This window comes from Temnothorax curvispinosus, unplaced genomic scaffold, assembly GCF_003070985.1.
Source record: "Temnothorax curvispinosus isolate PA1 unplaced genomic scaffold, ASM307098v1 QBEX01011515.1, whole genome shotgun sequence".
NCBI lineage: Eukaryota > Metazoa > Arthropoda > Insecta > Hymenoptera > Formicidae > Temnothorax > Temnothorax curvispinosus.
Window position 1 is genome coordinate 1315798 of NW_020221295.1, and position 14854 is coordinate 1330651.

The window sequence follows — 14854 nt, forward strand, 5'->3', positions numbered from 1 at the left end:
CAAGAAACGCGACAGATATTGTCCGCCCTCGCTCACGGCAATCTATCAGAATCCTAGCGTTCCTCGGTGCGCGACGGACTCAATCCGCCGCCTTCCAAGCCACCCGGCTTGAAATCGATCATTTGGAGAACCAGCATCTGTTCATAATCATTATCCGAAGAATCGTCTGGCGCATTGTCATATTTGTCATCGACCAGCGTAACGCGATTTTTGTGTGCGACTCGACAATCAGGCGTCGGCGTCGCGTCGCGTCGCGTCGCGTGCAATCGATGGTCGGCGATGGTTCGCGCGCTCGTCGCGCAAGGCCGGCGGGCGTTGGGGTCGCGATATGGGTGCGCGGCGCGAGTTGCGCGCGTCAACGTGCCGCTTACGCAGTTCGTGGCTGCGCTGTCGCGAGAACGGACGAGGTATTCTTGTATCCGTTGTCACTTCGGTCCCGCGAGGGCTTCGGTAGTTCGGTGACGTTTCCGACAATTCCGAATCGATTCCGGTGAGTACTTACGTAAAGCGAGAGTAACGTCGTCGTTCGATCGAGGAAGGAAGTGAAAAAGAGAGCGAGAGAGAGAAGCAGATTCCAGCCGAGCTTGCCGACGCACGTAGCAAGATGTTTTCCGGCCTGACGAATCAGGTGTCCAATTGGATGGGCAAGAAGCCCGAAAACGGCAGCGAGGCGACACCCGAGGAGCCCAAACCGCTGTCCCCGGACGTCGAGACCGGCGCGGATCTCGAGAAAAAGAACAACACCAGGTACATTTCCCGTTCCGCGTTCCATAACCTGAAACTAGCTGCGAGTCGCCGCGGGTGTTTCTCGCGGATTCGATTTCTCGCCCCCGCGTCATTACGCGTCGTTTGAATCGCGAACTGCGTCGCGAAGTGCGAACTATCAATTACGCGAATCGATCCTCTTCGCGACTTCGCCTCACTTCGCTCTGCGTGGTCGCGGATTCCCCCTCGCGGTTCTCCGCCTCCTCACCCCTCGACGAGGACGAAAAAATTCGAACGTCGCACGATTCCGACGAACTCGACGTCCGGATGCTGCGCGACGAGGAGGAGCCGATTTCTGGATTCCGGAAGTCGCGAATGTAAGTGCCGGGCAGCGGGCTCGTTTTCACGCGCACGCAGCCTCGGTGGAATTAAACGACCTAAGCCGCGATCGCTCGACCCGCGAAACTCGTTTCCGGAAAGCTCATTTCTGTAATTTTTCTCCTTCAAAAAAAGGAATGTGTGTTTAAAACTAACGGCATAACCTCCTCGCCTCGGAGAACGCGTTTTCGTGATTAGATCAATAACGCCCGACTTACGTAAACTAGCGCGACGGACGCGGCGATATCCCGCGCGGATATCGCGACGCCGAATTTGCACCATCGCCGAGATTTTAGCCGACGCACGTCCGTTTCCTCGGTTCGCTTCTCGACCATATTTTCCACCCCTTCCTCGAGTTTTTGCTCGCTCCTTTTTTTCGAACCATCGCAGCAGTTTGAACATATACAATACTTTATTGTGTTTTAAGTATAAATAATACGAAAGCTCGAAAGAAAACGAGCCTAACATCAGAACGATGTACATATTTCTATTTTCATTTTTTTTCTTTTTATCTGGGCCGATCCTATTTTTGTGGAATTTACCACCGTGCTGAAATCGGGATTAGATTTTCAGAATTCGCTTAGCGTCATATTTTTCACGCATATCTATCGCAAATATATATAACACGTGTGTGAAAGTAATATTTTATAATGTAATTTTAAACTGTTCTAATTTTATTATATATTTATTAATAAAATAACAAAGCACGCTATAAAGTGCATTTTATTATACTTAATTTTTCTTTAAATACTTTTTAATTGACTCAGCGATATCATGATTTTGCACGCCTTTAACACTTTCTCCTCTTACATTTTAACATTAATTCTTTTTATTATATTATTTTGAATATATAATTTCGTTCCTAAAATACGGTCCTAGAACGAAATAAACTCGGAAATAAATCACTTTATCCGTGTCTGTCTGTCTGTGTGTCTGTACAGTCGCAATAAGATTTCGCGGACAATCGATTACGAATATTTATCTGTCATCGACAAACAGAACCCAATTCGACAAACAGAACAATTGGAAAATCAATGCTTCCGGGATAAGTTTTCCACAACGTCGTTTGTATCTTCGACTTTGACCATCAGACGAATTATCTCGTTAAATGAGTCGTTTGATGTTTAGCCGTCTGTTTGATAACAATCATAACAAAGCAGTTCTGTGTCTCCACAGTCTTCGGTATGATACACGTGACCGATAATAATTATCTGTTATCTGTAGTTTTGACATATTGCAATGGCAGACATCTCTATGAGTGCGTATGCAGTAATTATAATTTGTAATATCGATGAAATATTCGACGACGCGTGCTATCTAATGAGTTTTACACAGTCAACGTGCGATGTGCGTATGTGTTTGTGCAGTTTATTACGCAACTTCATGCAAAAACTCGAAGGCGCTCTTAACAAGCTAATGCCCGTAATCAGACTACGGATTGGGATTGAGATTGGATTGAAATTTGACCAATCAGAGCAAAGTTTACTAAACTTGAGGTCAGTTTTCTCTGTTCTGATTGATTAAATTTCAATCCAATCTCAATCCCAATCCGTAGTTTGATACGGGCTTAACGCGTATTGATATAGGTTGTTATGGATACGTTTAATTTCGAAACGTGATTAATTGCAACGTACATATTTTTATCACATTTACGCATGTGGCTCTCCTTTTAAAATTCTCAAGTTTATTATTTAAGTTTTAAGTAGTATAGCTTAAATTCACGGTCAGGTGTGAGAGTGTGACTCATAACACGTGTCATGGTTTGCAGGCGTATCATTTAAACTCTAAAAATAACATGAAGTATACATTTTTGTTTTTTTTATTAAAAAATTGATTGTATTACATACACATATCCACACCGTATATACGCACGCGCGCGCGTTATTTACACTGTCATATGAAAAAATGTAATCTCGATTAAACCCTGTAAAAAATTCTCTCTCCTCCGCTTTTATTTTAATGCGGGTTTTTGCAAAGTGCACTATCCAATTAATCTGCGCGTTCGTGCAATATACCGTTACACGCGTCTTCGTAATATGTACTGAAATATTCTTAAAATAAAATAAGTCACTTCCGTGATGATAAAACGTGGACTATGCACTCTCCGACTGTGCACTTCCTGCGAAATCATGCGTCCGCAATGACAGGGCGCACGTCAAATGTCAGCGCACACAACGACCCGTCCACTCTCGCGCGAAATCAATCCTCCACGGTGGTGCTCCACGTTCGATCGACCAGACGGATGTACACAGTCATATACGGAATTTGCAAAAAATGAAAATCGTAGTACGAGCGCACTTCATTTGCAATAACGCTGCTCGTTCACGCGCGACAAATTCGCATTCCCTCCCAATAAAATATTTAATCGGGACGAAATATTTGCTACGACATATTTATGTGTACGTTGTACGTGTATACATTACATGTACATATTTTACAAGAGATATTACGTTACGAGATATTTTTAAGTGGAAACGTAATATTTGCTGTGCATAATTCAATTCTTCTAGTTATTTTGTATTTGCATACAAAGTATTGAAAAATTTTCGAGAAATTAATAGAAAGAGAGATACATATATTCATTGTGATTTATTTCGAAATAAAATATAAAATATTCTAATCTCTCATTTTTCAATTATTTTATTTTAATACTTTTATGCATAAAATAATGAAATAAGCTGATTGCTAAAGGAAGCACGTAACTGCATTTAAGAAAAAGTATGCGATTTGCAATATGAAATTACTTTTTTGAAATGTAATTAAGTTTTTTCTTTTAAAAACTGTGTTAATTTATTTATTTAATTAATTTGTGTAAAAAGCTCATTGAAAAATGAATGCTTTACCAGATAATTTCATATTTTATATTAACAGACGTCAGAATAATATGAAATATTTTAATTAATTTATATAACGATTAGAGAAATTGAATTTTGCATTTAAAGAAAATACTGCAGTTAACCGGATTCCGATATAAATAATTTCCCGAAATGCATATATCTTCTGAGAATATACTGATATGAAATATTATTGTCTTATTGCGTATGCAAATTGGGTTGTACAACCCTTGCGAACTCGTATCTAACGCATTTCGAAATTCTCGTCTTATCTATTAGTCAAAATTCATAACTTGAACGCAATTAGTGCCAATGGGAATTTTGTCTATGCAAATCCTTTGATTGATAATTAATCGCTTTCCCACTGCGCGGGGCACGTCATATAAATTACAACTTACGTCTCTCAGGCGGGACATTAAATTTTGGCCGAGTAAAGAAGTTTTTAAACGAGGCGAACTTTTAAGCTACGAATTTGAGGAAGTGATTAAAAAGGTCGTGTTTGTAAGCGTGGGTCCAAGCCCACGCTTCCTCGTGTAATCCGATTTCTCCGCACTAATCTAATTAATCGATCGGTTGTGCGTTGCGGTTTATCGTGCAACGCGGTGTTTATACTCGTTACTCATTGTGTCTATTAAGTGTGTTTTATAATATCAAATAGAAAATTGCATTGCAATTGAGTTGCGTCGCTCAAGGGCCACGCTGTTAGCGTTGCTTAATTAATCACTTTGGCATTCGCGACCAATACGGACAATTATCTCATATTCCATTATTCTTAATCCGCAATCTTTAAGGTTTCAATTTTCCATTTGAATGTATTGTGCAGAATCCATTTTCAGTGAAGTCGTATTAGAATAACTTTTTTTTATTCAGGATTTTCATTTAAATTCATATTCCTCTACAATAATCAGATTCAAGATGTACATGGTTCTTTCTCTTGCAGTCCGAAAGGCAATAAATTGGAGATGTTCGCCGGGGTAAAGAATCAAATGTCCGGCTGGTTGAGTGGCGGTATACCCGGGTTAAGCCGTGGCGCCGGGGCTGCCGAAGGTGAGGCCCCGCCGCCAACCGAGACAGAAGAGGACCAGCCTCAAGAAACCGAAGATCCCGTCGGCGAGCAGATCAAGGATGACGATGCAAGCAGGTTGGCGTTAATGTATTTATTTTTTATTTACACTTTATTAGGTCGTTGCGTATGAAATGTCGTTTATAGATCCACACAACGATATATCGCGACATATTTTATTTCCGAAGAAATAAAATATATACGTAATTGAAAAGAATTCAATCAATGTTTCTCTTTTATGTCTCTCAATGTGAGAAATTGCTCTCTTTTCGATTAAGTGTAGGAAATTTAACAAAGATGGAAAATATTAAAAATTAATTGTAAGTTTTTAGCTTTATATCTATATTATTTCGAGTATTATTAAATTATATTAAATTTTGTTTTAAATGTTTAGTTTGACAGAACATAAACTCAAAAAGAAAAAACTTACTTTTGTAAGTAGGAGACTCATGTTTCTTTAATCCGATAAGGTAAATGTACCAATATCTGGACAATCAGAGGACACCTTTGTACCTCTGTCATTTTAGTTCTTAAATAAGTATAAACGCAAATCAACGTTTGGATACTATAACTAAAGTTTCAAAATACAAGAAAAATATTTTTATCTTAGATTTTAATTCGCGTTATACTTATTTAAAGACTAAAATGATAAAGTCCAGACATAGGTACGAGTTCACTGACTGTCCAGGCATTGATACATTTACCTTAACACCTATTATCTTGGACATTCACTTTGTAAAAGCCGATAAAACTGAAATTTAATATTTCACATGCAACGACCGAACGTTATTACCGTTCGCGAGCATAATGCTCCCGTTCGATCTTATTGGATAAACGGTAGAATGCACGGGGAAAATATTTTTGCAGTGCGACCGGTGGGGCGGACAGCGGTCCCGCGAGTTTAGAGGGCACTCCGACTGACGACAAGAATGGACAACAGGCTTTCGGCGCCGGTAAGTTCCGTGCCATTAATGTGAATATACCGTACGACGTAAAGATCGATGGCCGACATCGTCCAGGAATCACTTTGAACGCCGTTTACATCGTTATTTGTGGAATTAAAGCGTCTTACGTGGTATTTTTCACGAGACTACCTCGGCGAATCTTGGGTATATATCATTTTGAACGCGCGTCGACGTCAGCGTTGACGTTATCGCTGTAGTCGCGCATAAAACAGCGTTTCGCTTAAATTGTTTTTAGATAGGCAAAATTGAAAGCACGTTTGGACGAATAACTTTGCCCATATTATCTCGAACGTCGAGCTTACTCTTCGCCTTTCGTGAACACCATATATGTTCATTTTGGAACAAGTGCTTTAATATTAAAAATATGTATATATACATTCACTAAGATATCCAATTTTGGTCGCAGTTTTTGGACGTTCATGCGTACGCATGCTGTGTCAGAGAAAAATTAATCGGTTTTTTAACTCCACGCTCGCTTCGAAAATTACGGTAGAAAGTTTTAATTAAATCCTCGTCCTTCGTAGATACAAGGGGGAGATGCTGAAGAGCTTGTATAGAAGTGGCTTATATTAACACTGATATCCATCACAGATTAATTTCTTTATGTACAAAGTAAAGTTAATATATAATATTACATGTATAATATGTGATATATACATAATACATATAAAATGCATAGCTTGGCATTTACCATTGGTTTCAATCAATTTAAAAATGTTAAACAAACGCGCGATATTGATTGCGACGTAGACAGAATGTGTGCCTCGTGCATTTCGATGTCTACTCACATTCAGTCGTTTGTTTCTACTGCGTTCAGTAAAGATTAGATTTTCTAGGACGACTGCAAGGCATACGCGTCTTTAGTAAAATAGCTAACAGCATTTCATGCTTCGCCAGCAGGAGATGCATTTATTAGAGTAATACGATTACAGCTGGATATTATCGATTAATAATTGCATTTATTATCAATCGATATTTATAATTTCCCGATATTTAATCTCTCTGATAATTTTTTTAATATATAATTTTATTTCCCGAAAATTCTCTTAAAATATTTTAAAAATTTTTATCTTCAATTTCGAGTGAATATAATTTTTAACGTCGTTCGAAGCTTGATATTAACTCATTGGAACATTCCAATTAATGGGGCAATATGCTTCTTTGATATGCCAGCATGACTTGAGAATTTTATTGTTACTCGAAACTCCCGAGTATGGGAGTCGACAAATAATGATTTCTTTTGAAGTAGGTCGTGCTTTGTTAAGTATGCTCTATGGTTCACACAAAGAGAATTCATGGCGCGTTGCACCTCGAAAATTCGCTTCCTCGCTCGCCCGTCGTACGTAACGATACGAATTATTTCTTTCTTCAATGAAAACAAATAATTTCGTCAGCGATTTACGGAGAATTACTTGACTCGTTTTACGCATCTTATTACTTTCTCGCCGCTTTCCTTGCACGCTACGAGTTGAGACACTTCGCGTAACGATCGTACATCATTCCATAAGAGTGGAATTTTTTGTAGGATAACGGAGCTCAATGGCGTGAGAGAAAATGAATTAACGTACGTTACGGTGGCAAGAGAAAAAAAAACCGCGCGATAAATTCGCGCGGAAACGAGAAAAATATTTTGAACACGTCGCCGCGATGCACGTAGCTCTTTGCCTTGCTTGTGAGATATACTCTTATTTGTCCGAATCAGAGAAGTACTTTTACATAAGCAGAGTTTTCGACATGGTGCATTTCTGGGAATTTCTCAGAGCGAAACTAAAAATGCGGAAGCAGTGACTCTTGAAAAAAATTTTTTTAGTATTTGCGTCAGTCCGTATAAATTCGTGACTGAGAATGATTATTTAGACGACAGATTTATTTTGTATTTACCTTTATTTAACTACTTTACTCTCTAAATCTCTCTGACGTGAGGTATCTAGGACAAGTTTTAATCTTCATACTGAAGCATATCGAAATTTAGTTACTGAAACATTAGTTATTTTAATTTAGGAAGATGAAACGTGGGTTGCGAGATTATTTATATATATATATATATATATATAATAATTTTAATACGATTCTGGGATAATATCTAAACTACGAAGGATTACTCTTATTATAAATTACATTAATATTTCTACGCTATTCACGTTTATACGCGATCTACGTGTGCAAACAAAAACGTGTGCGAAACAAATTAGTAAATTAAAAATCCTTTATATTAGTTCACGTTCGCACTAGACTGCACAATTGCTGGTTAATTCGACTCGGTCGTCAGTCCTTTGATTACGCACGCTGCTAAATCGTCCTATGTGCCCACAGAAATTTCGATTTCTGCCCTCAGCGGTTATTTGCGCTTGCACGCACGTGATACCCTGGTGTATCTCCTCTCCCGGGAATTGCCTTTGTATTATTCATACACCCTTTATCTCGTGAACCTTTTTGCACATGGATCCGACAGAGATATGATATTGCCTCGAAATTATAGCTACCTTTCGTGCGATTTCTCTTTGAGGAAAGTGTTTTCTGGCACGGGACTACCGTAGTAATGTATATCAAGTCCTTGCTTGCAAATAATTAAAGGGCCGCATTAATATTTGAATGCGTAAGAAATGTTTTTGAAACCTGGAGTTTGCTCTCTATTTATGATATACCTATATCTTTAATTAAATTCTTATTAGATAATTTTTTTTCTTCTTTGAAGAGATTTTAAGGTTATTTTGCGATAATATTTGATTTAGAATTATCGAAATTATTTTGCTATTTGTGCAAAAAAAAGACAGTTCCTTTAAAAAATGTCTTTCTCCTTCTCTCTCTTGTATTTCTCGCCAAATAAAAGAATTATATCCATTCTCGTTTTTTAAAATAAAATCGCGCACAGATGTTTTTTGTTAATTTCAACTACTAACAACGCAGATACAGAAGTAGCAAGAAATATTATTTTGAGTGGAGTTATCTCTGTACTTCTCAAATGTTGACTGTAGCGAAGTCTTCTCTCGTGAACTATGTTATTATATAATTTTTATATTTTCCGCGCGCTCGAGTATCTTTTTTAATTCGTTGCCTGTGATAATGTTTTTCGTTATTGCGCGTTCCTCTTCGGGTAAAACTCAATGAGGTCACTTTGCTCGGTTCAACTCGGCGCGCTCCCGCTTTGCGTACAGCGCGGTGAAGCGTTTACAATGGTATTATTGGAAATCGTGCTTCCATCAGAGCTTTGCCGACCAGTCTTACGAACAAAGAGCAAGTTGCAAAGGCGAATCGTTAAGTGCCATCGTTCAAGAGAAATTTTCTCTCAAATATACCTTCTCTTTTCTATTCTTTCGCCGAGCAAAAATGCATAGGGAATCGGAACTATTGCACATTACAGTAGGATAGACCGGTTTATTTGAGCACTATGAAAATGTGCACGGAGGTCGGTCGAGACGAAATATTTGATGAACTTTGAAGCCACGAGAAGGTCTATATGAATACCATCATGTTCCAGGATATGTACATATACGTTCTACATAATGCGCAGATGATATTTGCAACACTCATGATTTGTACGTTTAAAAATGTACAATACGCAAATATAATTAGATAGTATATATCTTTGCTTTCATTAATCGAAACGAATAGAATTCCGTCGTGTGAAATTAGAGGTGCGTTGTTTTGCGCAAACGGGACACATGACACATCGTGCGGTTTCTATTGATCGAATCGAAGCATCGGGCCATGAAATCTGCACTTCTGTGCAGGATTCGAATGCTCTAGCTAGCAAAATACACAATAACCATGATGGAATTTATTGTGAAATATACGATATTTGCGCGTATATATGTAAATTATTGTGCACGTAATAGCTGTTGCATTTACTCTAGGTTCAAAGGACACAGTTGATAAAATTCGAAAAGGTATTTTAACAAATTTTTAAATATTTAAATTAAGGTTATTTTATTATTTTCTCTCAGATATTATTTTACGTTACATTTAATTTTCATGCACGGTACAGATTTTTTAATTTAATTATTTAATGCGCGAGCGTTTCATTGGGAGTCACAAGGGAGTTTGTTATATAGACGATCGTTGTTCCATCGCGAAAATTCTTCGCTGTGAATGAGCAATCACAGTACAAAAGTGCAATTTCCGCATCGTCGATTTTGCCTAAGAGGCGTAGGAGATACAAATCGAGAAAGTTCAAGTCTCATAACGCATAATAAACGGATCTATAAACGCTAGCCTCGATCTTGCTGGCTTTTTTCTTTCAATCTCGCGACTCTGCGAAATGTTTCTTCATCCACTATTCCAGCATGAATCGAGCGAAGATTAACAAAATAGAGGGTGAATAAGAGATGAAAGAAACGGGCTCTCGCTGGACTCGTCCTTGGCCTGGGTATACACGCGTATGTATATATCTACTCCGGTATCAAATAAGCTATCGAACTATCTATACATTCTATACGTATACTTAAGTAAGATTAAATGCTATTAAAAGCGAGAAATGTGTGTGTTCAGATATTAGTATTCTCCTTTTATGATCTATATTATCAACCCACGTAAATGACTTTAATTGCTCTCGTTTGACTGAGAAACCTTTGCCACGGTTTTTAAAACGCTACTATTAGAAGATTTAACAGCTGATCCTCTCGCTAATTTCATCGCTTGTCGATTACGCATAATTGTCAAAGAGAAAGTTCGCATCGCGTGTATACTCTGATCGAGAGAGCACTAGTCGTAGTATGCAGATTAATTCAGCGACGATTAAAGGGAGGTGAAGATGAAAGATCTTGCGAACGAGAGAGAAAGGGAGGGAGAGGGAGAGGGCGGGTGTATATGGGAAACTGGCAGGGGGTAGTTTGCGCAAACGGGTGAAAGAGAGCGGACGCTGCGCGTGTCCTTGGCCCGAGGCGAGCCAGACTTCTAGATCCGACGGCGCTGGCCTCCGTCGGATCTCTCGTGGACAAACTGCTGTTGAAGGAATCGTTAAAAATGCTCCCACCTACGTATCATCCGTTGTTTCACCCGTCGTTCCATCCTAGCGTCGATGATGATGCGTGGGAGTATTGTCGCGAGTGGGTGGGAAAACGATCGTCGAAACGTTCACGCTCCCCGAATCCCGTGTATAACCAGATCCAGTCAGCGAGTAGCCGTCCTTTGCGTCGTCGACGGGTTGGACCCCATCTTCGTCGATCAATACGCTTCCCCGACCGACTTTTCCTTCCCTCGGAAAATCAGCTACTACAACGTAACCGCAGCTCGATGAGCTCATCTCTACCTGCCATTCCATTTTCTCTTCGTTGATTTGTTGTTTTTCGTTTATTTGCCAAATTTCAGGATAACTTGATCAAGTTGATGGTAGTTGAGATATCTCTCTCTGTCAACAGGATTAGATATATTTGTCTGAAATAAAACTGCAATTTCAACGTGCGATCGAAAATGAAAGAAGGAAAGATTTTACTTGACTTTTTCATGCGCTTTTTATATGCGCGTATAGGTTCTCCCTGACACGTACTGGTATCTCAATGTACAATTTTGATACATGGAATATTTGAAGAATATTTTGAGCGCGCGCACATTATCGATCTTCTTCGCCTACGCTCTTTCGTTCAATTGTTAGATGTATTTCTGCTACATCTCTCTGCGTGGTTTCGAAGGTTGTTCGACTTCTCCGTAGGGCCAAAATTCCTCGTTTTGCTTAGGATATGAAATATCAACGGAATGCAAGTTGTACACGTTATCATAACAAATCTGGCAGATAATAAAACATTACATACATAGAAAAGCTTGTACTAATTAAAATACAAATATTTTATTGATAGAGAAAAACATTTTGCTTTCTTGTATATTACACGTGTTGTAAATTTCTCTTTTATTTACCTACGAAGATTCTAGCTTGATCGCGTCAGTTAAAGCACAAGAAAAATCCATATCTGACTTTAAGAGTCGTGGGGAAGTAAACGCGAAATATTTTATAGCATTTGAATGTGTACTACAAACGCGCCTTTTATTCTTTTCTCAATCGTATTTTAAATTGAGAGTCGCATATTGCGCAATGAAATAGCTTTTTAATACGGTGTTCTCTTTGGTTGTACCGTTCAATTGCTATTGATATTTTCTGCAGAGGGTTTGCGTAATTGTTTGTTAAAAGTTCTTTTTGCGTAAACTCTATATTGTTCCAGAATTTTTACTTTCTCTGAGAATATATACGATAGTACATATTTTTGCTACAGCTTGTTAAATGAGATACATAGTAGTACACTTTTATGCTAAAAAAAATAGACAGATTAAAAGCTGTGCGTGCTTTATTCAAAGAGATGTAATGCAGTGCAACGTATAAAGCTATGATTAAAAAATAGATTTTAGCAATGATTTCACTCGTATTTAACTTAATATTCATCTTGTTCTCGTAAGTAATTGTCTAGTATCAATAATTTTTTGAACGCAATATTACGATTGCAAATTTTCATTTCGCTAAATGGCGCTAAATGGAACATTTGTTCGCTCGAAAGAGGAATCTTTCTTTCGCTCGCGAGAGAAATTTTATGACCTTTTAACCTAGGCTAGGCTAGAACTCGCATCGATTCTCTCCTGTAACAGAGCATTCTTAGGCGGGAGGTTCCAGGGAGGATATTAAACGAGTTTCAGAAAATTATTACGATAATCGCCATATGGTCGTTGCCTTGTCTATCAAATCTCGACAGTGATCAGTTTCGCCGGAAGTTCAGTGTATCGATTAAGCAACGCAACGAATTCCGAAGGGCTATCGATTCCACTTTTAATATTGGCGGTCGAGAATCTACTTTTTTGTTTGTGCAGGACTTGAAGCGTTCCTAAAGTATCCTCTTTGCATTTTGCTCTTCTGGTTTACCCATAGCTTTAATGAACTCGATCAATGATGCTAACGAAATTTCAATGGCATATTTGAGACATTTAAATATTCATTTAAATACTACCAAACCGCGAAATTTGCTATGGAAATACTTATTATTAACGTCAATTTATTTCTTGTTTTGTAGGAGAAATCTTTGATGATAACTCGCGATATATATCATAAATCATCTTATTTTTATAATTTGTTAGAGTGCGTAGGTTTTATATAGAAATGTTGTATTGGATGGAGCTTGATATTTGTGAAAGACCAGTAAACACGTATGCCCAAATTTGATTAAATTAATATCGTGGCAGTTATAGTACCACTCTTTCTAATGAGATACGAGTGACCCGAGCATAATTAATCCGCTCTCGGATCATTGAAGTTTCACAGTTCGCTTGATCTGCCTGGAGCAGTAAAGTCATCGACTTGGAAGTCTGCGAACGCACTTCCTCCAGTCCGACGGAGACTCGTCGGGTTTCAGACGGAAAGAATGCCCGAAATTGAAAACGCGAGAATTATTGTGACCCATTGCCAGTTCTCTGACCCGAAGACGCCACGCCGAACTCTTCCCGTTTGCGATACCGTTGTCGGAGTACGGTGAACATACGTATTCTCCTATTACTCTCGCGCTTTACTCATTTTTCACAGTGACGCCGCAGATAATTTTTCGTCTGACTTATGACGGAGATTTGACCGACTATAAATCGACGAAGAATGCGAACGTGCGGCGATAAAGTTAGAAACGGATATGCCCATACATGAAGTCTATTTTTAACGCGGATACGATCTTGCTGATTTATCTATGAAATTGTTTCAATGTGAGAACAAAGATTCACACGCACAACTCTGCATCTCTTATTGTTGGTATCGTCATCGCGAATGCAGGCATCTGGCTCGACTTCGAACGGGCTCCTACTTTGGTATCTACGAAAGAAATATTTCGCGCCAGGGTTGTTATGTTTTAAACATTTTGTTTAAAATAAAAGTTTTAAACCTTATAGATATATTTAAATATACGTTTTTTTTACATTCAAAATTTACTTCCAAAATTTGTATTACATTTTCTTAAAGAACATGTTTTAAACATTTGTTTAAGACAGAAGCAATAAGAACAATATTCAGTGGAATTCGCTTGACCCAAAATGCATGACACATAATGCATAACGCATATAAGGACATGAACTAAACAGAATCCTATTCTCAGGATGGAAATTAAGTATTCTGATTGGTTCATTTCCTTATTTGTCATGCATTATGCATTATGTATTATGTATTATGTATTATGCAGGGGGTCGATTATATATCTTGAAACGAGGTGAAAATTGCAAAAGTGAGGAAATTCACTAGAGTATCTACGATTTCATTAGTCGAAATCTAGTAAATAAGTTCACTTTTGTAATTTTCATCTTTTTCAAGATACATAATCGACCTTCGGAAGCCTATACTTCCCGCTCAAAAATAAGTACTTCGAAGTATCAAATAGACCAATATCATTTGTCTGTCTGGTGCTTCAAAGCATTTGTAGCGTTTAATAGATTACACTTCTTCGAAGCGTTAAATATTACTGAAAATCAAGTGTATATGTTTAATAACATGCTTAAAACATTTTTTTTCGTACTTGTTTAAAAACATGGTCAAAACTTAAAAAACACGTTTTTAACAAAAAAAACATGATTTTTTTTTTTTTTTTTTTTTACATGATTTTTAGTTAATCGGTTTCGCGCACGTAGACCGAAACATCAACCGAAACATCAACCGAAACATCAACCCTGGTGGAACAAAACGTGTCAGGAAGCCGTCGATAAGAGGAAACAGAGCTTTGAAGCCTGGAAACACGAGCTCACAGTGGATAATTTTCTCAGATATCAACAGAGTAATAAAGAGTGCAGGAAGGTGCTTAGAAAAGAGAAGAAAAAAGGTTGGATTTTAATAAATGTAATCAGTTTAATTATAAAACTCCAATGTCGGAAATTTGAAGATTAGTTACGTACGTTTTCTCAGCAAGCGAGTGCGATTATCGCCTCAATGTTCCTGCAATTTCACGGATATTGTTTCAACGAGC

At 38.2% G+C, this 14854-nt stretch overlaps 1 protein-coding gene across 6 annotated transcripts in view; it reads left to right on the plus strand.

Moving 5' to 3' along the window:
* The first annotated feature begins 362 nt into the window (after positions 1–362).
* The window catches only part of LOC112461574 (synapse-associated protein of 47 kDa), a 69555-nt gene continuing 55063 nt past the window's right edge, over positions 363–14854 (plus strand). For 4 of the 6 annotated variants that reach the window (XM_025026860.1, XM_025026862.1, XM_025026865.1 and 1 more), the window contains exons 1-3: positions 363–747; positions 4858–5070; positions 5848–5933. In XM_025026860.1, the coding sequence (XP_024882628.1) occupies positions 605–747; positions 4858–5070; positions 5848–5933 (442 nt within the window). In that variant the 5' untranslated portion in view covers positions 363–604. The remainder of the gene's footprint in view (positions 748–4857; positions 5071–5847; positions 5934–14854) is intronic. The other 2 variants (XM_025026861.1, XM_025026863.1) reach the window with 1 other exon arrangement.